The sequence below is a fragment of the Fukomys damarensis genome, unplaced genomic scaffold (assembly GCF_012274545.1).
Source record: "Fukomys damarensis isolate Sample0158 unplaced genomic scaffold, DMR_v1.0_HiC HiC_scaffold_23, whole genome shotgun sequence".
Taxonomy (NCBI): domain Eukaryota; kingdom Metazoa; phylum Chordata; class Mammalia; order Rodentia; family Bathyergidae; genus Fukomys; species Fukomys damarensis.
In genome coordinates this window covers 25096178-25119640 of record NW_022900935.1, presented here as the reverse complement: position 1 = coordinate 25119640, position 23463 = coordinate 25096178, and the positions used below count along the sequence as shown (strand labels likewise).

At 40.8% G+C, this 23463-nt stretch overlaps 1 protein-coding gene across 4 annotated transcripts in view; it reads left to right on the top strand.

Moving 5' to 3' along the window:
* The window catches only part of Tesk2 (testis associated actin remodelling kinase 2), a 91423-nt gene that overhangs the window by 18477 nt on the left and 49483 nt on the right, over positions 1-23463 (top strand). For 3 of the 4 annotated variants that reach the window (XM_010610163.2, XM_010610164.2, XM_033767229.1), the window contains exon 2: positions 11486-11607. In XM_010610163.2, the coding sequence (XP_010608465.1) occupies positions 11486-11607 (122 nt within the window). Of the gene's footprint in view, positions 1-2516; positions 2599-11485; positions 11608-23463 lie in introns of those variants that run through there. The other variant, XM_010610166.3, reaches the window with a different exon arrangement.

Here is a 23463-nt window from a genome sequence, read left to right as displayed (position 1 = left end):
TGCAGCGTGGGCAGCTTAGTGAGCTCCTGTCTCAGAATTTAACCTGGGGATATAACTCAGTGACAGAGTGTCCCGGGGTTTGAGCGCCAAAAAAAAAAAAAAAAAGTGTCTGATATTTGTCATGTGCTTGGTTCTAAAAAATTGATTTATTCACATTCATGTTTATGCATTTATGATTTAGTACCTGTGCAGTTTGTTGTGCATGCCCTAAATCTGTAGCAGTACCAACAGTTGTGGTTTAAGGAAAACAAGGGGAACATTTTAGCAAGTGAGTGTTATTTTGTACGAGGGTGTTCTGTTTTTGTGCTTGGGAAGAGGAAGGTGAAGATTTTATGTTTTTCGGTAGCTTTGTCTGGAATTTAGATGCCAAGCTTCCAAATGCTAGTGCTGTTGTGATAGCCTTAGTGACTTGATAAGTTTGATAATTTTTTTTAAAGTTTATTTTACTTTGTGGTTTTTTGAAAGAAGGTCTTTCTATATAGCTCATGCTGGCCTTAAACTCACTATGTAGCTGAGGCTGGCCCTGAACTTGAAAGCCTCCTGAGTGCTGGAATCACAGGTGTATGCCACCACGCTGGCTTTTTTTTTGACATGGGTTTCCTTTATGTTGGTCAGGCTGGCCTCAGATTCCTGGACTCAAGCAATCTTCCTGTCTCAGCCTCCCAAGGAGATGGGACAAAAAGGATGCACCACCATGCTTTAGTATAATCTTCATTCTTATTCTTATTTTGGGTTTTTTGAGATAGGGTTTCAGTATGTAGTTCAGACTGGTTTTGAACTCCCTTTGTAGCCCAGGCTGGCCTCAAACTCACAGCGATCCTCCTGCCTCAGCCTTCCAAATGCTGGGATTACAGATGTGCATCATCACACCTGGCAAATATTTTTAAACCTTCCAAACTGTAACTTGCTACATTTGCAAAAAAGCGACTCCCCCGCCCTTTCAGTCCTGGGGATTGAACCAGAGGCTTTCACATTGAGCTGCACGCCTCCCTGAGTGCTTTAATCAGCACTGTGTATGCTGCAGGGTCAGCCCTGCGGTCTCAGCGGTGTAGAAAGCAGCTTTCGTTAGAGGATTTAGCATTAGCATGAGGATGATGTGAGTTAGATATTCTGTACTCGAGGGTAAAGGTTAGGAGAAAGCCAGTTAGACATTTCTGACATACCAGTCTTCAAGTTTGCTCTCACTGAGTGTCAGAATATATTGAGGCTGTTTGGAGGGCTAAATTGTGAGTTCTGGAATTGATCAGAACCATCTCAAACCCACAAAACATCCAGAAGCAGCATGAGTGTGTGTGTGTGTGTGTGTGTGTGCTTGTCGCTCTCCTCTCATCACATCAGCATTTCAGCATCAAACTGTTTCAAGTAGGCAGAGAATTAAGGTAGCCTGCAAAATCAAGAATGGGGCTAAGGAAACAATGTAGAGGAAGATCTTAGTTGCACGGGACTAGGGTTATGTTGACATCGATGCAGTCCATGTGAATGGAGCACATTTTTAATCATCAAAACTGAACGTGTGCTGAAGGTGATGAAGTCACTGAAAAGAGAATGAGCAGGGAAGATTAGAGTAACAGTGGCTGCAGTTACGAAGTAGTTCATTTGGAGGAAGTGTGGAGAAGGAAGGAAGGAAAGAGCCTGCGTGACAGCAAAAGTCAGAATAGGTTCCAATAACAGGGCCATTGCCAGATCTGCCAAATGTCCAAGAGACTGAAGCCATATTGCAAGGTTATGTAAAAGAAAAAATAAGAAGGAAAAAACTCACCTCCTCACCCACCGCCGCTCTTTGTAATGGAGATAAATGTTGGAAAGTCTGGGAGGAAGATCTTCCCTGTAACAGTCCAGTTCTTAGGGTTCTGCACCTTAGAAATGATCTTTGTTGTTTGTAATGGAGATAAATGTTGGAAAGTCTGGGAGGAAGATCTTCCCTGTAACAGTCCAGTTCTTCTTAGGGTTCTGCACCTTAGAAATGGTCTTTGTTTCATATTTTTAGTACTTCTCAGAGCTGCTTCTTGATATATTTGCCATTGTTTTCCCTGTTGTGTTTATTTTTTTAAGTTTTTTTTTTAAGACAAGTTCTCACTATATAGTCCAGGCTGGTCTCAAACTCACAGCGATCCTCCTGTCTCAGCCTTCCAAGAGTTGGGATTAGAGGTGGGAACCACCACACTTGACCATGTATTTGGTTTTGCAACCTGTCCTGGGGAGGTTCATTGTTTGGGGTGTGTGACTTGATGCATTTAAAATGAGAGCTCCTGTATTTGTGCCACATGTATGCTTGAGGTTAATATTTAAGGTTCATGCAGGACAGTGTGCAACTGCAGCCCTTGATTATATTTAGTACATTTAACATTTGCTCCAAAGCCAGTGTGGAAAACTGGGCTACTAATTAGTAAAAAAAAATTTTTTTTAGTTGCCTCTTGTGGGTAAGCTCAGCACTAGCTGACATCAAGGGAAAGTTCATCAGGCCTCAGATTTTACCGTGCATATATTGTTGTGCAGAAAAGCCTCCCAAGATCCTTCACCTTCTTGATTGTTCAGCTGGAAAAACAAACACTGGAAGCATACCAAGTTGTGTAGGAAATTTGGATTCGCTCAGTACCCGTAAGTATTTTTTCTTCCTGTGAATGGCGTGTAGAGACATGAGACAGATTATTACAAAAAGCTGTGTCTAGAATGAATTATTTTGCAATGAGAAGACTCAGAGGGTTGGTTCATTCCCTTGGTAATCTCAGAGCTGTGCCCATACCTGCAGTATGGCATGTAATAAACACTGTAATTATTTGCTCTCATCAATTCATTTATTTACTCAGTAGACATTTAGTTAAAACGCTTATTAGGTGTTAGGATATTGAGCGAGGTGCTAGGGATGGAGACCTAAGATAAAATCCTGTCCTAACAGTTCTTTGCCTGGAGTAGATGACAGGAGATATATTAAAAATGCAGTATCTGTTAAAACAGTGTTTAGTAAGGGCCAGAAATTGTTCAGTACACAGTTGCTAAGTGTGTGAAAGTATGGGTAGGGTGCCGGGGAGTATAGGACTGGGTGCCAGTACAAATCTTGTTTGAAAAGGTCAGTGAAGGCTTTCAAGAGATCACCCTCAGTTTCCGTGAAGGATAAAGAACTTGTCAGGCAGAAGAAGCAAGCAGAACAAAGGGCTTTCTAATCCCAAGCAGCTGTAACACACATGTAGAGGTACTGAGGAACAACACGGAACATTGGAGGAACGGTGAGAGACTAGATTTATTTCAAGCCCGGTGGGTGCATATGAAGGACTAGCAGGCCTGTCGTGAGTCTAGACAGGTAGACGGGGACCAGAAGATAGGAGATATTTTCTTGATGAGAGTCACGTAGAGTTATGGCTGTTTATGATTTTTTTCCTCTTAAAAATTAACTTTTGGTTTATTGAGCCTATTGATCATTTGTTTTCTACTTTATTATTTTGATTTTATCTTTATTAGTAAATTTGCCTTAGGTTTACTCCTTTTTTAGTGTCTGTGGTTGTCCTTTTTAGCCCATTTTTTTAAATAAACCTTCTCTCTCTCTCTCTCTCTCTCTCTCTCTCTCTCTCTCTTTTGATACCAGGGATTTATGCTTGCAAGGCAGGCAGCAGCACTGAGCTAAACCCCAGCCCCAGCCCATTTGTTTTTAATCTGTTGCAACCAGTTGGTATTGCCTTTGGCAGTATGTTACAGGCACTTGAACAGAGTCTTATTCATATCACATCTTTGCTTAGTGTAGGCTGTAAAAAGTAGGAAGGAAAAAGGACAAATTCATCAGAAAAATAATGGCATTCTCACAGCCACACATGACAATTCCCACTTGGATCTTAAGGACTGTTACAGGGTCTCTCCTAGCCTGAAGGAAGATTACCAGATTGCTGAGTGTTTAAAATGGGCCCCTTGCCACTAGTTAGAGCTTGATTTATGGAAAGAAAATAGATGTTGGGTTAATATTATCCATTGCGTGTGTGGGGGGTTAGTAGATGGGTTTAAAGCCATAAACTACCTCTTAAGTATCATATTAGCTGTCACCAATGTTTTGGCATATATACTTTCATCATATTTTGTAATTTCTGTGGTGATTTTTTTTTAAAGCCTCTGTGTTTTTGTTTTCATTGTTTTTGAGATGAGTTATCTCTCTGTGTTGCCTGAGCTGGCCTCAAACTCCTGGATTCAGCGACCTTCCTGCCTCATCTTCCAGAGTAGCTGGGACCTCATGTGTTTGCCATCATGCCCAGCTACCTCTGAGTTATTTAACAGTGTATGTTTTAGTCTCCAAATAGGCAAGCTTATTTTTATTTATTTTATTTGTTTTATTCTTGGCAGTGCTGGTAACTGTTATCCGATAATCATGTGCTGAGGGCTCTGCCTGCCAGCTGTTGCACGTGTGTCACAGGTTCACCCCAGTGACTCCTAGGACCTTTGAATTGAGCTATATCTCCAGCTCTTAAGCAAAACAACAAAAAAAATTTTTTTTTGGTACTGGGGATCGAACTCGGGACCTTGTGCTTATGAGGCAGGCAGCGGCACCACTGAGCTAAATCCCCAGCCCCCCAAATTTTTTTGAGACAGACTTCTAGCTATGTAGTTCTCAGGCTGGCCTCAAATCATTTTGAGATATGGTCTTGCTAAACCACTAAATTGCCTAGGCGAGGCTTGAATTTCCAATCCTCTTGCTTTAGCAAGAGGGTGCTGAGATCACAGGTGTGTACCACCACACCCAGTTTTTTTAACCTTGTTATAAATGACCATGTGTAGATTTAAGGGAAGACCTCCCCTCTTATAAATGAGCCAGTTGGATAAGACCCGAATCAAGTTTCCCCATAAGGTCAACATTGAACCTAACCATGGAATTTAATTCAATTCTTGTCCAATTTGGGTTGTGACTACAATCATGGAAGGAATTAAATTCATGAACTGAGGTGAACAGCCAGGTGTGGTGGTACACACCTGTAGTCCCAGCACTTGGGAGGCTGAGGCAGGAGGATTGCTGCAAGTTTGAGGCCAGCCTGGGCTACATAGTGAGTTTAAGGACAGCCTGAACAATATAGGGAGACCCTGTCTCAAAAAATTATAAGGTATGGTGGCGCACGCCTATAATCCCAGCACTCGGGAGACTGAGGCAGGAGGATCATTTTGAGTTTGAGACCAGCCTGGGATACGTAGCTCCAGGTCAGACTCAACTACATAGTGAGACCCTGTCTCAAAAACCAAAAAAACAGGTAGTTGCATTCCTGGAAAATTCAGGATATATTAAAACTGCAATATGGATTTGTTTTTATGTAAAATAGGGTTGGTATCCAAGTTAGGTAATAATAAATATGTTTTCATTTACATAAATGTCTGGCAAGATATTTGCATTTCATGTAGTCCATAGGGGAGTGCTTCCCTGTGAGAGACTGTCCTGTACCTCACTTAGAGGTTTCAGTACATGGTCACTTGGCTCTGTTTCTTCTGGGTCCACTGTGAGGCAGAACATTGTGGTGGGGAGCAAGTGGTAGAGGAGAGCAGCTCACCTCATGGCAGACAGGAAGCAGAAATCGAGAGAGAGAAAGAGAGAGAGAGGTGGGACAGGAACAAGATGCACTCTTTGAAGGCACACCCCAGGGACCCACTTCCTCCTGCTGGACCCTAACTCCTAATCAGGATTCACCCAGAGAAGCGCCTGTGTGATGCAGTCACCTCTGTAGGCCCCAGCTGTGAACACTGCCGCTTTAGGACCGTGCCTTCAACACATGAGGCTTAGTAGACACTCTAGATCCCAACCATAGCAGAGTAGCAAGAGAACATACGGTGGAGTCACCCACTTTTTCCTGAGGTAAAGAGAGGTTACTAGGGTAAGTGATGTTTCCTGTATCTTGGATAGTTAAAAGGAATTTCATAGACTGGGTTGGGATTTAGGGATTAAGGCTTACATCAAGTCAAGGAGCATAGTTTCTCAAGGCAAGAAGGGAAAAAGCCAGGTGGGTGGTGCACGCCTGTAATCCTAGCACTTGGAGACTGAGGCAGGAGAATTGTCACAAGTTCCAGGCCAGCCTGAGCTACCTAGTGAGTTCAAAATCAGCCTACTACAGGGCCAGGGATCTAGCTCAGTGGTTCTGCCGCCTGCCTCGCAAGTGCAAAGACCTAAGTTCGATCCCCGATACCAAAAAAAAAAATCAGCCTACTACATAGTGAGGGCCTGTCTTTAAAAAACCCTCAAGACCAACCATACAAAACAGAAGGAAGGAAGGAAAAAGAGAAAGAATAAAACGTAAGAAAAATGTCAGGAGGCTTGGTGGTACATGCCCGTTACCCTAGCGCTTGGTAACCTGAAGCAGGAGCATCATGACCTGGAGGCCATTCTGGGCTAGAGTGCGTTCAGAGCCAGCCTGGACTCCATACAGAGACTCTGTCTCAGCACAGATGAGAAATAAATAATAAAATCAATCATCTTGGCATATACAAATTTGAATGTTATTTTCATTTAAAATTACAATATATTTTCTGTATCATATTAATTTCATCTGATATGCTAAATTTTTATGCACTTATAATTTCTTATTTTTATTAAAATAATACCTATTTGTTGAATGTGTACTATATACCAGGCACCGTGTTAAGTACTTTGTATTGTTGCATTTTTCTAATTTTATAACAGTAGTTCTATGAGATAGAAACTGAACTATTACCTTCATTTTATACAAGAAGACTTCAGATTGAGCTCACTCTAAGTGTAAAGTAGGATCCAGTCTTCTTAGCCCCAAATTTAGAGCTCTTTACACCCCCCTCTTTCTCTTTCTCCCTTTCTCTCTGCCTCTCACTTAAATTATTTAATCAAGACATTGCCTAATCCCTCAGGTTTGTTTGGTGCAATGGTGTTCATCATTCTCCATCAGAATGAAATGTAGGACAAACACAATAATGGTTTGTCCATTGGTTTGAAGAGAGAGCTTCAGAGCTAATTCACCCTACAAGTTCAGGGTATGGAAAATATTCTTTTGTTCACATACTAGCTGTTGACATGAAAAATAATATCTGAGCCGGGGATTTAGCTCAGTGGTTCTGCCTCCTGCCTTGTAAGTGTAAGGTCCCAAGTTCGATCCCCTGTACCAGAAAAAACAAACAAACAACGACAACAACAAAAGAAATCTCAAAGAAGGGAATTGATATAAAATATATTTTTGAATGTCAGTAGAATCTCAAACTTTCAAAAAAAGTGAATCTTAAAATATGAAATTCACAGATTCTCAGTATTTACTGTTTTGAGACAGGTCTCACTATGTAGTATAGGCTGGCCTTGCACTCAACATGTAGCCTAAGCTGGCTTCGAACTTGGGGTGATCCTCCTGCCTCTGCCTCCTGAGTGCTGGGATCACAAGAGTGCACCACTTGCCCAGCTTTCAGTATTTTACAATTAGGGATAGTCTGGCCGGGCATGTAACGCACACCTGTAAACCCAGCACTTGGAGGCTGAGTCAGGAGGATCGCTTGAGACCAGCCTGGGCTACAGTCACTCTCTACACAGTGAGACCCTGTCTAAATAAATAAATAAATAATAAATAAATAAAATTCGGGATAGTCTATTCCAGTGGTTATCAAACTGTCTTCTTTGACACTTGAGGGACAAAACCGGCAGGTCTCAACAGTGTCTCCATCCCCAAGCCACTAATATTACAAGTACATTCAACTTCTAGGAAAGATCTTATTGAAGAATTCTACTTCTAGTCTACCCTTATTGATTCACAATGAGAACATTTCAGATCAGAGTACACTTCTCAGGTCAGCTATTCCTGGTGCCTCGTCCACCACTCAACCTTGACCTTGGTATCAAGCTGTGCTCTGCTTTAGAGCCTGGGTTTGGAGATGCTGTGGTGGTATCAGATGGGTTTAAAGGTCAAAGAAGGCTGGAGATGATGCTCAGTGGGGAAAGTGTGTGATTAGGACACAAGAGGCCCTGGCGTCAATCCCAGACACCCACCAGTAAGAAAGCAAAACCAAGCAAAAATAAAAACACAAAAAACAGTTAAGGACTCATTTTCCTACCTTACTGATCATTTTCTTCCCCTCCCTTCCTCCCTCTCACTCTGGCCCTCTCACTTTCTTTTTCTCTGTCTCTTCTTACCTCCCCTCTTTCTCCCCTGCCCTCAACCCAAGCCATCATGCAGGCTGGGCAAGCTCCACCGTGACTTACATCCTAGCCAAGGTGGTTTTGTTACATTTATTTATTTTTAACTGTGTTAAAATATACATAACATAAAATTTACCATCTTAACAGTTTTTAAGTGCACAGTTCAGTGGAGTTAAGTACAGCCACATTGTTGTGAGTAACCTCCAGGCTATTTTCATATGGAAAACTAAACTGTAGTCATAAAACAGCTCCCCATTCCTTTTCCCATTCTTTGGTAACCACCATTCCACATATGTGACATATATAGTCTTTCTGTAGCTTTTTTCACTCAGCATAATGTTTGTAAAGTTCATTCATGTGTCAAATTTCCTGCCTTTTAAAGGGTACATAATATCATGTTGTACCAAGGTTTTCTTTATGCATCCGTCAGTGGCCACTTGAGTTGCTTCTACCTTTTGGCTCTTGGGAATAATGCTGTTATAAACATAGATCTTTTAGAATTTTTTTGCTCAGTATCCATCCCCTTTCCTTTGCTACCAAATACAGAAAAAGAAAGGTATCTTCCCCCTCAAGAAAACATACGGATAAATGAGTTCCTCTTGTGTCAAAAGTATATTAGAAGTACTAAGTAACTGTTGTTGCCATTATTTTTACAATGCCAGTGCGGGCAAGATATGTCAGGCATTACAAGGGAGGGCATTGCAAGGGAAAGACGGGTACAGGATGGAGACATCCTGGTCTCCAGGTGCTTTTTAGCCCAGTGAAGAGATATTTTTGTGCATAGCTATATGATGAGTGTTAGGAATGTAGTTCTGAGGTAATAGTATGAAGAAAGAAAACAGGCCAGGGATTTAGCTCAGTGGCGCCTCGCCTGCCTGGCGAATGCGAGGTCCGGAGAAAGGAAGTGCAGATAATCTCTAGAGAAAGCCAAGGAAGGCTTCAGGATATTTGGGTGTAGCCTTGAAAGATAAGTAGAATTTAGCAGGGGATGGTAGGTGTGGGGTTGGAGAGAGGGAAAGAAAAAACATTTTATGGAGATGGAAGACAAAATCGAATGAGTTATAAACATATTCAACAATTTATCTCTTTGAGGAAATGGACTTTTTTCTGATTGGTTTGAAATTCAGATTGGTTATCCTTGAATTTTACACACTTTTAATTAATTAAGAGTGAACATTTTTGTTTTAGACGGTGGGGGAAAGAGTGACTTTCAGATGGAGAGCCCTTCAAACTCAGATATCTTGCGTAAGTAGAGTTGGAAAAATACCATCAGTGAGTTCAGCATTCTCAGTGTTTCTTTTAACTTATCCATGCAGGATCTGGAAAGGAAAGCTGCTTCTCTGGTCAATCACGAGGGCCCTGACAACAGGGTCATTGATGCACTGTGAGTTAAGTGCCAGGTCTCACCGAGTGATCCAGGAGAAGCTGTCAGGGCTCCGCCTCAGTTTTTCTTTTCTTTTCTTTTCTTTTCTTTTTCGGTATGGTGGGGGACATCAAACCCATGGCCTCACATGTGCTGGGCGAGTGCCCTACCACAGCTCCTGCCTGGGGTTTTCTGTTCAGGGCTGTTCAGGTGTGGCCCCTCGGAAACATTGTAGATCGGCAGTGAGGTCTGTCCTGCCTTAGGAGTTACCTTAAACTTCTAAGGGACTACTGTTATTACAAGGAGTTACTGGGGGCTGAAAAGTTAAGTAGCCTGTCATATTTTCTACTGGAGCTTTTAGCTGGTGAAGTATAAGGTACTGAAGTCCATAGAATGATAGCATTTTGCATAGCAAGTCCCTGTTGTGTAAGATCTAAAGTGATTTGTTTTAAAGCCGGAAAGAAGTGAGGTCTTTTGAGACTTTTGTGACTTTTCTGGTGCCTCATTCTTAATTCTTCAGCATGAAACTCACATGTCAGTGAATAACTGAGCTTCTTTTGGGTAAGAAAAAGTCTTTTTTCTGGCAGTCGCATTTTGCTAGTACTGACACTGTTTGGGTGAAAATAGTCAATTTTCAAATAAAGTGTTATGGTGTTTTTTTTTGTTTGTTTGTTTGTTTGCTTGTTTTGCTTTTTGTTTTCTGAGGTAGGGTCTTCCTATGTGGCCCAGGTTGGCCCCAAACACGATTCTTCTACCTCAGCCTCCTAAGTAGTGATATTACAGGCGTTCGCCACCATACTCAGCTGCCTTATAGTTTTCAAAACCTGTAAAGTGTGCTTTGAAATGAGAAAATAATGTTTACACATATAAAGTGGATTGACTTCTGTAAAGGGTGAATAGCTTCTAAAAATAGACTGCTTTGTATATAAGGGTACTCGTGTGGCCCATGTTGGTTGTATCGAACTGGAGTGTGTTTAAATGATTATAAGGTGTTTGGGGTTGGATTACTGCAGTATTAGCTCTAAATAGTTCACTGCCTTCTTTCTGTGTTTACCATGAAGTGCCACTCTACCTCCCTTCTCGGTGTTGGAGATCAGACCCAGGGCCTTGTCCCTGCCTGGCCAGTGCAACTACCACGGAGCCGCACCTCCAGCCTCTGCTTTTTTCTTATGGGTTCATTTTTATGGTGCTTGGGGGAGGCTATACGTATGTGAATTTAGTGTCTTATGAAGATAGTTTTATAGTTCATTAACTATTATATATTATATATCAGCGTGTCATTTTGTGTACTCTGAAAATTCTGCCAAGGGACTTTTTCCTGTTTGTGTCCTGACTCATCAATGGCAGCCATCAGAAATTAGGCTAAAAAGGCTTATTTATTTATTGGTTTTTGGAGACAGGGCCTCACTATGTTGTTGAGACTGACCTGGAACTCACTACATAGCCCAGGCTGATTTCAAACTCACAGAGGTCCTCCTGCCTCAGCCTCCCTGAGTGCTGGGATTACAGATGTGCACCACCATGCCTGGTTTAGAGACTTTTAAATTCAGTCTTGTGTAGAAAGAAATGTCTGAAACAAAATTATGTGACTAAATACCCTTGCCCTGCAAAAGAAAGATATAATTTCTTAAGGTATTAATATTTTTCTAGCCAGCTCAATGTAGAATAATTTTGGCCTGGAATGCAATACATTCATTAATGAACGCAAGACTCTAATGTAAGTACTTATTTTATCTAAAATGGTACTACTACAATGAGTGTATCATTATGTATCACAAAATTTTTTTTCCCCAGCAAATGTTTACTAATAAAAAATTTTTAAAATTGGCACTAACAGGGGCTTGGGGGTTGAACTCAGTGGTTCCGCCGACTGCCTCACAAGTGCAAGGTCCAGAGTTCGATCCCCAGTACTCCCCCCCAAATTGGCACTTACTTACCTTGGCAAGTTCTATGTGTGGAGACTTCTGACTTTGAGCTGCTCCCCTTGACCCTGTTTTCTCACTCTAATTTTCTAGGTGCGCCATCGAGCTTCTGGTCAGGTGATGGCTCTTAAGATGAACACATTGAGCAGTAACCGGGCGAACATGTTGAAAGAAGTGCAGCTCATGAACAGACTCTCGCACCCCAACATCCTTAGGTAACGGCGCTTCTTTCCGTCCCCGGATTACCGAAGGCTCAGGCAGCTAGGAAGAGATTCCCGATTTATCTTGCTGAGTCTGTCTTGCTGGGGTTTAGCTGTGCTTTAGGTCTCTCTTTCTTTCCGTTGAGACTTCATTTCCAAGTGATTAACTGGGTTTAATAAGGCAGCTTTCTCTGCCGCTCATGTTGCTTTATTCTCATTAGAATATTAGTAACAGCGCATTGGAGTAGTTATTTCCTAGGGCTGATTAGTAGTAATTTATCAAAAAGCAAAGACTGGTCTTTATGTGGTTATCCCATTTTCCTAATGGCTTTATGAGGAAATGTAATTAAATCAGTGAAAATAAAAGCAAACTTATGCCTTCAAGCTGTCTTCACTAAACTTTTAGCTCTCGCTTGAGATGCAGTTTGCATTTGAGAATTTCTTATATATAATTACCACTTTCTAGGAATAGGTAACTGAGTATTTCTCACTTTAATTATCTTGATATTTTAGCGAAGCAAGTATATTTCCAAGTGAGATCAAATAAAGCAATTTAGTTCAATATATGTTTAATTAGGACTTACATGTAAGAGGCTTTTAAATGATAAAAACCGTAGCTCACTTAGGGTCATCTCTTGCTAATATTTAATACATTTATTTTGGACTAGAGAGAGACTATCGCCAAAGTATGGCTTGTTAGAGGTATGAAATTATGTGCTTACTTGAAACTTGCTGTTTATACAGAATCATTAGCTTCCAAATCCACTATAAAAATAATCCAGCCAGTATTTTTATTCTAATGACTTTCATCTAAATCCATAAATTGGATTAGCACATTTTTGTGAAAACATAGTATATGCCTGGTGAAGTGTCAGACAGCAGAGAAAGGTGTACAGGTTGATGTAATATAGAGTGGCTGCTACAAGAAATTGGCACTCACCAGGCATGGTGGCGCATGCCTGTAATCCCAGCACTTGGGAGGCTGAGGCAGGAGGATCACTGCAAGTTTGAGACCAGCCTGGGCTACATAGTGAGTTCCAGGTCAGTCTCAACTACATAGTGAGACCCTGTCTCAAAAAACCAAAATAAAACAAGAAATTAGCACTCTACTTGGGAATCTAGGACTTACATACATGTAATAGGAACTAAGACACCACTGCTTGGTAGAATAAACACCAGGCGCTGTAGAAGTTGAGAGGGTGAGAGGCCATGTTGGCTTGACAGAGTCAGCGCATGCTTCTTAGAGGAGAGGACTTCAGCTAGACTTTGAATTTTAACAGGCTTTGAGACGATGGGGAAGAGGGCCAGGGATTGAGGTCAGTGGTTCGGGTGCCTGCCTCACAAGCACAAAGACCTGAGTTTGATCCCCGGTACAAAAAAAAAAAAAAAAAAAAAAGGAAAAAAGGAAAAAGACGATAGGGAAGAAATTTCAAAAGGAACAAAATAGCAACATGTGAAGCGTCTATGTAAAAGTACAAAGCTGTCTGAGGCGCCAATGAAGAAAATCTCATTTGCTAATGAGAAACTCTTTATTTTTTGTCTTGGATTTGTTTGTTTTGCTTTGCAACTTATGTAGTGCAGGCTGGCCTCGAACTTGCTGGCCTCCCAAGTGTAGGGTTTGCAGGCGCCCACACTCTTGCCTGGTTGAGAAGCACCACTTGTTGAGGATTTGTATGCTGGTACTGTACTTATTTACTTGTTTAAAGATTTAATCTTCACAGCTTCTCTCCATTAGAGGAACCAATGCTGAGAGATTAAGTATTCTTCAAGGTCTATAATTCTCAGGCCTGGGTTTTTTCTACTAGAGCTGAGGATTTGGTAAGAGCCTATTGGTAGATAAATATGGAAAGACACAGTTGTGCCAGATTATTTAGAAATGCTTTGTCTAACTCCATGAAGATTGTATTTTGTGTTCTCTGTACTGGATTTGGAGCAGGGATTATGATACTGTAACCAATGACAAGATGCGAAATATCTTAGTGTTAGGGGGACTAGGGACCCAGAGATAGTTAGGGGCTTCTGTCACATTTGAGAGTTATTCTACCATGTTTGAGAGTTAGATGGATAGTGTGTAATTTGATATTCTGCTGGGAATTTTATTTTATTTATTTATTTTGTTGGTTCCGGGGATCGAACTCTGGACTTTTCACTTGCGAGGCAGGTGCCAGAACCACTGAGCTAAATCCCCGGCCCTTGTGCTGGGAATTTTAAAGATGATGGTATTTTCATCTAGCTTAAAAATCATTTTTATTGTTTTATTATCATTACAGAAGTGAGACCTGATCACTTTGGGAGCAGAAAACAGAATTATTACAAACAAAATAAAATTGTTCTTAGTTTTAGTACTTAGGAATAAAGCTATTATTAGTATTTTGGCATATTTTCTACCAATCTTTTTTTATTTCACATTTCCTTATTCTCTTGTGAATTGAGATGAGAAACACATGGAAGGTTGACTTTTAATTACTAAAAATTTGGGAAGGGGTTGCTAGGGATCAAACCCTATAACTGGGTGGGGTGGCACATGCCTGTAATCTAGGATTCAAGAGAGGCTGAGGCAGGACGACCACTGCGACGTAAAGACCAGCCTGTCCTCCATAATGAGTTTAGGATCAACCTAAACTACATAATGAGACCCTGTCACAAAAACAAAACAAGCCATTAAAAAACATTTTTATTCTTACATCAAAAATTTTAAATATAATTGTTATACAATAAAACCAGTGTATTAAGACAGTAAAACTACTAGAAGAAAGCAGGGGAAAAGCTCTGCAACATTGATCTGAACAACTACAGGTACAGAAAACAAGAGAAAATTAGATAAATGAGACCGCACCCAACTACAAACTTCTGTACAGCGAAGAAAACAATGGAGCAAAGGTACAATCCGCAGAGTAATAGAAAATATTTGCAAGAAATAACTAAATATAAATATATGAAAGAAAACTTTAAAAGTAATCAAATTATGAATAACATTAATAAAAGTCTTTTTTGCGTCGGGGATTTAGCTCAGTGGTATCACCACCTGCTTTGCAAGTGGAAGGTCCCGAGTTCGATCCCCAGTACCAAAAAAAGTCTTTTTGGAATTTCAAATATATAAATGGTAGTATGTGCCTGTAGCCCCAGTAGCCCCAGGTATTTAAAAGGCTGATTTGGAAAAATCTTGTAAGTCCAGGAATTTGAGGCCAACCAAGTGAGATTCAAATTATTTATTTATTTATAATAAACTTATAAATAAATAAATGGAAGAGAAAGAGCTGAACACTTTAATTCAATTAACAAAGCAGTATCTTCATATTCTATAATCAATATAACTATATATACATACACACACACATTTATATATATAGAGAGAGAAAAAATGTATACACACTTCAACTTGTATAAATATTTTAATACTAAATTTATTGGGACATCATGAGATTAATACAAGTTACTTTGGCCTCTACAATTACAAGAGGTGCTCAAAGTGGTGGCCAGCCAGGCTCACACCTGTAATCCCAGCACTTGGAAGGCTGAGGCAGGAGGATCGCTGTGAGTTTGAGACCAGCCTGGACTCCATATTTCCAGGTCAGTCTCAACTACATAGTGAGACCCTGTCTCAAAAAGCAAAAAACAATCAAAGTGGTGGCCATTAGCTTCCAGACATTTATTAGTGTGCTGAATTGCTGCACATGTGTTTTCAGTTTCTTCTCTAATGGCTGGCAGTACACTGGTTTTTCAGCAATGTACAACATCTTCTATGATGTTGTTACCATAGAAGGGTTAGACAACATCTGTTGAGAAAACATCATGCTATTTTTTTCTTCCTGAAGTATAGATACATTTTTTTGAAGACTCTGTATATTTATGTACATCAGTTTATGAACTCAATTCTCTCCATGATTCTGGTTGCAAACCGAGCTAGACAAGAACCAAATCATATTTTCCCTAAGATCACCATTGAACCTTACAATATAGTTATATATATAGTTTAGGCTGGCCTTGAACTCACTATGTAACCCAGGTTTGCCTTGAACTCTTGGCAGATCTTCCTGCCTCAGCCTGCCACATGCTGGGAATACAGGTGTGCACCACCACGCCCAGCTGCCTTCGGATTACTTTTTAAAAGGTGTTCTTAATTGTTTATATCATTCCTGTATCTGTGCCTTTACTCGTTGTATATTTTGAATACAGTAAAAGGAAGTTATCCTAACCAGTGATTTAAAGCAAACAAGCCCTCTTGGCTTTGTTTCCAGAGGAATGCTATAGCAGTAGAAACACTTATTATACTTCTCTAAGACCCTGTAATAGCAAACTAAGCATGACTTTGATCCAATCTCAAAGTTTTTATTTGTATTTCCTAAATGCTTCCTAGTTATTATAGCAATTTGCTGCTAACACTTTACTTCTAAGTTTTTCTTACTGTTTTTTAGTCAGCAGTACATGTACTCTAAGCTCTGTTTTACAGGTATAAAAGCTGAAGCAGAAGTATGAGCCAGAGTTTTCCTCAAAGCGAGATGATTGCATCTAAATTAGGACTGGTCCACCTCCTGGAACCCTATTATTTTCAGATGCCCATCCTGGGGAGCTGGCCAGGGGAGGGGCATTGTGAGCACAGGAGGCTTCCTTTGCCTCCTTGGTTTTATGTAGCCAGATTTATATTGAACTTCTGTATAATAGTTTTGAAGAAATAGTCTCCTGATTTAAAAAAAGAGCCGTTGAAGATTCCTGCGTTGGTGATATGGAAAACTGAGTTGGGACAGAGGCTGTCTGTGTGCACTGCCAACTGGTGGGCATCTGATCCTCCGGGCACCCTTCTCCCAGGCACCCAGGGCTATTGTGTGCTCACAGGAGAGCAAGCTAGACATTTGCAGTGTTTCTCTCTTTGTCTTGACCCTAACCTCTCTACTTCCCTTTTTCCTTTTATCTCTCTCCCTCCTAAGATTTCTCTTTGGAAGGGAAAGAGTGGGCCTGGTACATTATAGAGGCTGTGTAAATTTTGTTTGTATGTCTTTTTTAAAAAATACATTGGTACAATTAAGATGGGTTGTTTAGCTATCAGCTCCTCTCAGTTATCAGTTTTTTTTTTTTTTTTAAAGAACAATGAAATACTTTGTTGAGCGCAGGGACTGATTGTGTGGGACTCTTGTGAATAAGGTTGTTTATTCCAGGAAGTGTTCAAGATCTGCGACCCAGTTCAATGCCCTGCTCACTTCCATTCCCCAGTGGCCTTTCTGAGACCTGCACTAGGATTTGTTCTCCTCTCTTTGTTATTTTCCATGCCACGAGAAATTTAATATTTTTCTTAGGCTGTTCACATTCTCTTCTTTACTTTCTGGAGGGCCATATTCTATATACTAATTCTTGTTCAAAATTATTTCAGCTCTTCTTCAAAATGCATTTGTAACAATATTATTGTCATTTGATTAAATGGAGAATATTGCCTGTGAGTCACAAAATATTTACTTAGAACTACCCAGTCCTGGGCCGGGGATTTAGCTCAGTGGTTCCGCTGCCTGCCTTGCAAGCACAGGGACCCAAGTTCGATCCCCAGTACCAAAAAAAAAAAAAAAAAAAAAAAACCACAAAAAATTAAAACTACTACCCAGTCCTGCCCTGTGCTACACATTATTATGATTTGCTTGTTTTTTTTCTGAGATAGGGTCTCCCTATGTAGTTCAGGTTGACCTTGAATTCACTACCATATGTGACCAATGCTGGCCCCAAATTTTCAGCAATCCTCCTGCTTCAGCCTCCCCCAAGTGCTGGAACTACAGGTGTGCACCAACACTCCCGGGTTGGCTTTTATTTTTAAAAATTGCCTCCCTTTTATTTGGAGCTATTCATTTTCTCCAGTAAAAAATGAGGCAAAGATATAGGAAAACTTATTCACTGCAGTTAAAAGTAGAGAGGCCCCACTACCGGATACATGAGAAGGAACAGATGCAAAAGTCCTTGAAGATTTAGAATCAACGCTTAACTTCTGTGGGGCAGGGGATTTAACTCAGTGGTGCCTGCCTGCCTGGCAAGCTCAAGGTCCTGAGTTTGATCCCTGGTATGGGGAGGGGCTTAGCTTCTGATTAGAAGGAAGGAATAAAAGACAAGACTATTAAAGACGACTTTGGGGTTTTTCCGGGCAGGTAACGAGAAGATGGTTATTCTAACAACTGAGACTGGGAAACTGCCCAGCCATATTCTCCGGGCCCTAGTTTATTACACCGGTCTTTCCTTTCACTCCACTCGCTCACCGCCCCCTTCTCTATCCCTCTTCGCCTTCCTTCCCTCACTTCCTTCCTTTTCCTCTTTCTCCCAACCCCCGCTCCCCTCACTACTGATTGTATCCAGGGCTTTATGCATCCAGGCGTGTGCTCAGCTACGCTACACCTCCAGCCCCTGTTTCTTACATATACAGTTTGGTTCCTAATGAACTGGGAGACAACAGGCTTTTTTAAAAAAAACATAATATTTCCTAAGCATGGAGGGACACACTGGATATCCCAGTAATCTGGGAGGCTAAGGCAGGAGGATCACTGCTGGTTTGAGACCAGCCTGGGCTACAGATGGTAGTGAGTTCGGGACCAGCCTGATCTACATAGGGAGACCCTGTCTCAAAAAAAAACAAAAACAAAAATAAAAAACCAAAAGCTTATTATCTTTTAGGAGATTAGAGAAGTTACTTCTTCTACACAAAATAAGAATAGAATGCTATAAAATATGAAAAGAACCACAGTGATTTTTTTTTCATTGAGTTTTTTTGTACTTTTTTTTCCTTTTGGTTTTTTGAGACTACTCTGGAACTGACTGTGTAGCCCAGGCTGGTCTCGAACTCATAGCGATCCTCCTGCCTCAGCCTCCCAAGTGCTGGGATTACAGGTGTGAGCCACCACGCCTGGCCTTTTGGTACTTTTAAAGTATACAGTACAGTTACATTCATCATTGGAATCTTGTACCTTTACATGACAGGTCTTGGTTCTCATTTTCTCCCCATACCCTGCCCTCCCTTCACCTCCTCCATCCTCCCCTGTTTACAAAGACTTTGTTTCCGTTTTTTCCTTTTCTCATATTTATTCTTTTCTCTTACTTCCTTTCTCCTACCCTTCCCACTTAATGATTATTTTTCTTAGATATTAAAAAATAGAGTAAATAAAGCCATGTCAGTAAGTCAAAGAGATAAAAGTTGAAGAAAATCCCCCATTACAGGAAAAATAAAAATAAATAAAAGGTAAGAAAATTAAAAGATTGGGGCTGGGGAATGTAGCTCAGTGGTACAGCACATGCGTGGCAAGTGCAAGGTCCTGAATTCAATCCCTGGTATCAAAGAAAGAAAGAAAGAAAAAATTAAAAGATTAATCTAGGAAATCTATTCTTTTATTAATAAGAGAACATATTCTAAGCTGATACAGTGATTCTATGCACCTGTAATTCCAGTACTGTGGGAGCCCGAAGCAGGAGAATCTCAAGTTTGAGCAAGACTTTGTCTCAAAATAAGAAAATAAAATGAAATAAAAGGGCTGGGGTTGTAGCTCAGTGCAAAAGCCCTGAGTTCAGTCCTCTGTACTGAGAGAGGGAAGGGTGGGGTGGGGTCAGAGAATGTATCGTAGAACCAAAACACATTGGCTTCCGGATTGAAAAGACCCATTAAGTGCTCAACACAAAAATGATAAAGAGGGCCAAAAAAAAAAAAAAAAAACAAAAAAAAAAAAAATCCCACTTTGAAATCAGAAGAGACCTAGAATAGCAAAAGCCATTCTGGACAACAGAGACATTACAGCGTCAAAAAAAAAAAAAAAAACAAAAAAAAGATAGAGATCCACCTTAGAGGAGATCATTAGGAAATTTTAGAATACAGATAATAAAAGAAAGCATCTTAAGAACTTCCACAGAGAAAAATAAAACTGATTCATACCCGGGTCAGGGATGTAGCTCAGTGGCACCACACCTGCCTGGCAAGGGCAAGGTCCTGAGTTCGATCCCCAGTGCAGTGTGTGTGTGGGGGGCAGACTGATTCATACAAATATTTGAGAATCAAAGTGGTATTAGACCTCAGCATGAACTCTGGAAGTCAGACTCGTGGAACAGAGATTTCTGACAGAAGGATTTTTGATGGTGGGAGGAAGGTGGGAGGGAGAGAGTCAGACAGAGAGCAGGAGAGAGGAAGAGAGAGAGGTACAGAGAGACACTGACTGACTCGAATGTTCAGGGCATTCATGTGCTAAGCAGGTGTTCTTTGACAGAACTACATTCTCAGCCTTCTTAGACTTCTGTATCCAGACAAACTGAGAGTAGAATCTAGACATTTTTAGACCAGCCTGGTCTCAAACATTTGTGTCTGGTGTATTCTTCCTTACAAAGCTACTGTAGGGTGTGTCCCAACAGAACAGCAAAGTAAAAATATAAAGGCAGCCATGATATTTAGAAGAACGAGTAGAAAGAAAGGTAACAAGAAGTCCCAGAATGACTGTTGTGCAAGAGAGTAAGCAGACATGCTGGGGAGAAAGTGTGAGGGAAGGAGTTAGAGATTCCCTGATGTGCTTAGCAGGGTGGAAATCCTTATTCAGAAGAATTTTACAGTTCTTTTGGGGGTTTTGGGAATTATTATTGGTAGGTGTTTAATAAATAAGCAAATGAAAGAAGAAGCAAAAAAATTGGAGAAGCAATAAAATATAACTGTAGAGTAGGTGGCCTAGTAGTGGTTAATAATGTCATGACAATGTAAATACTGTCTCGATATTGAATATTGATCTGAATATTGATCTTACCCAAATTGGTCTTACGACAGTATTGGAAGGGAAATGATTTCAGGGTTACCTCTTCAGCTTCCACAGTGGAAAGTCAGTAGTTAAGATCAGAAATAGTGGTATAATGATGATAGCTGGATGCAAACAGATAAGAACAAGAAACGGCTGAAAATGGTGAAAGTGGTTTTCTCCACTGAGTAGGATTCAGTGTTGTTTGGGTGGGGTAGGAACTGTTACTTTCATTGTATGCCTGTTTGAAGCTATATACATACTTGTGGGACTGCTGAAAACTAAAAGGCTGGGGCCATGTGGTAGCAGCAGAGGTGGGCAGGAGGAGTTAGAGTCTAAATATTTTTGATGTTTTTGGGGTACCAGGGATCCAACTCGGGCCCTTGCGCTTGCAAGGCAGGCAGTAGCACCGCTGAGCTAAATCCTCAGCTCTCCTCAGTCCTTTTTTTTTATGTTGAGACAGAGTCTCACTAAGTCACTGAGTTGCGCAGGTTGATCTCTCACTTGTGATTGTCCTGTTTCAGCCTCTAAGAATACAGGGATTGCAGGGGTGCGCTGCCACACCTGGCAGTATTAAATCTTAAATATTTTTATTGTTATAATCTGAAGCATCATATATTGAGGCTGTATAGCTTAAAGTATCTTTGTGGGGTTTTTGTTTTGTTTATCTTTTGGGTTTTTTTTGTGCATTTTGGTTTGTACCGGGGATGGAACTCAGGACCTTGTGCTTGTGAGGCAGGCGGTGGCACCACTGAGCTAAATACTGAGCCCTATTTTTGTTTTAAAAACAGCCTTGCCATGTAGTCCAGGCTGGCCTTGAACTAGCTGTTAGCCCAGGCTGATCCTCTGGCCTCAGCCCCTCCATCATTCAACCCTAGTGCTGGGATCACAGCTGTGGGCTACAACTGCCAGCTTGAAGTTTAAGAGTAAGGTTCCAATCCTGACCCTGCCGTTTGCTAGTTGTGTGCCTGTGGGCAAGACACTTAATCTCTCTTCTGTCCTTAAAATGGAGACACACTAATAATACCTATCACATCTGTTATTGTATGGATTAAATGAGATAAGCACTAAAAGCTTCTTGTGTCTGATACATCCTTAAGTGCTCGGTAAATGCTCTGTAGCATATCATTCATTCTTTGTGACCCAACCCCAGCTCTGAAACAAGATCCAGGCTGCCTTTGAATTTGCTATGCAGCCTGTGCTGGCCTCTAACTGGCAATCCTCCTGCCTCAGTCCCAGCTGCTGGGATTCTGGGTGCACACCACTGTGCCTGGCTTATCTGTGAACTTCCTGAAGAAGGACCATTGTGTTTATATTTTTACTGTTCTCTTAATCCCCTTTGCCCGGCACTGTGCTTAGTATATATGTGACAAGCAGTAAAAATAAAAACAAAACAAAAAACAGACATAGCTGAAAATAGACCTAGGGTATAGCTCATTGGTAGAACATTTGCCTAGTGTGCACGAGGCCCTGAGTTTGAACCTTAGCACTGCAAACAACAACAACAATGACAACAACAAAAACATTTAATTCTCCTGTGTGTGGAGGTGCACCCCTGCAACCCTAGCAATCAGGAGGCTGAGGCAGGAGGATCACCAAAAGCTTGAGGGCAGCCTAGGCTACATAGTGCGTTCAAGACCAGCCTGAACTATGTAGTGAGAATCTCTCTCAACAGCTCCCACCAAAAAAATTTTTTCTGTTTTCCTGTGGAGAGTCCAGTCTTGCTCATAGTAATTACTTGATACATGCTCATTAAATTGAAAGTTCCTTTCTTCTATACATTTCTTTCTCTTTGGGAGAGGGCGAAGTAGTAATCATTGTGAGAGTATTTTTATGCAAGTGAGTGTATTTTGGTGTGAAGTTTATGAGTAATGTTAGAATAAAGAATAAATATAGGGGCTGGAGATCTAGCTCAGTGGTTCCGCTGCCCACCTTGCAAGTGCAAGGTCCTGAGTTTGATCTCTGGTACAAAAAAAAAACCCCACAAAGAAATACATTTAGAAAAGAGGAAGCTGTTCAAGGCTTGGGGAACACAACTTGGATCCTTGGGTTTGTAAATTATTATTTCTCTTCTGAATGCCCTGAAATTTATTTATTTATTTATTTATTTATTTATTTTTGGTTCCAGGGATTGAACTTGGGACCTTGCACTTGCAAGGCAGTCAGTGGTACCACTGAGCTACACATTCCCAGCCCTCCCTGAAATTTTCTTTAAAAGCTCATTTTGGCAGTATGTATGCGTGTTGGCCCTACCCCCGTCTCGCTCTGCACTGGGGATCCCACCCAGCACCCTGTACAGTCTAGGTTATAACTCTACCTCTGAGCTGCATAATACACTCTAATTTTAACTTTTTAGATCTTTGCATTGCTTCACTAAAAAAATCTAAAATTAAACCAAGAACTTGTTCGATCCACTCGCTATTATGTGTAGTACTGTCAACAAGATCTGATTGTTGAGCAGTGTTTACTCTGCCTTTGGTGATGCTAAAGGACTATAAAAATTGTGGACAGAAAAGAGAAAGCTAGACTGAGCCAGCTCAGTTCAGTATCACCTGATCGATGTGCGGCTCTACTGGTTCATGTCTGTTTGTCTGATTTTCCTCATGAGTTCTCCTATCTAGGACCCAGCACAACCAGTTTTCCGTGATGTAATAGTTCTAAAACATGTTTGAACTGCAGCAAGCCTTACCCAAGGCTATTATTGCCTTTTTATGGGTCCAAATTCACAGTTCTTTTTTTTTTTAGTATATGTGCTGCCGAATCGAGCACTAAATTCATAGTTCTTTTGAAACTTGAGATCTGTGCCATTGTAAATTCTCTTCTTTTTTAAAAATTTTAATACTGGTTAAGTTTTTCTAGTCACAGTCATGGCATCCTTGCTTAATTTGGGAGTAAAATGAAAAGCAGTTCATTTTACCACATGCTAAAGCTTAGTAGAGTCTGGTGGAGTATGTTACAGATCCCTTCCAAAATTATGAGAGGAAATAAGCTTAAAAAAAAAAAACCCCAAAACTTACCCCATCCCCAGGATTGAACCCAGGGCCTTCTCACTGACCCACAATCCTATTCCTTCCTCCAATTTTTGAAAAGACAAGAATCTCACTAATTTTCTAAATTGCCCAGACTGGTCTCAAACTTGCTA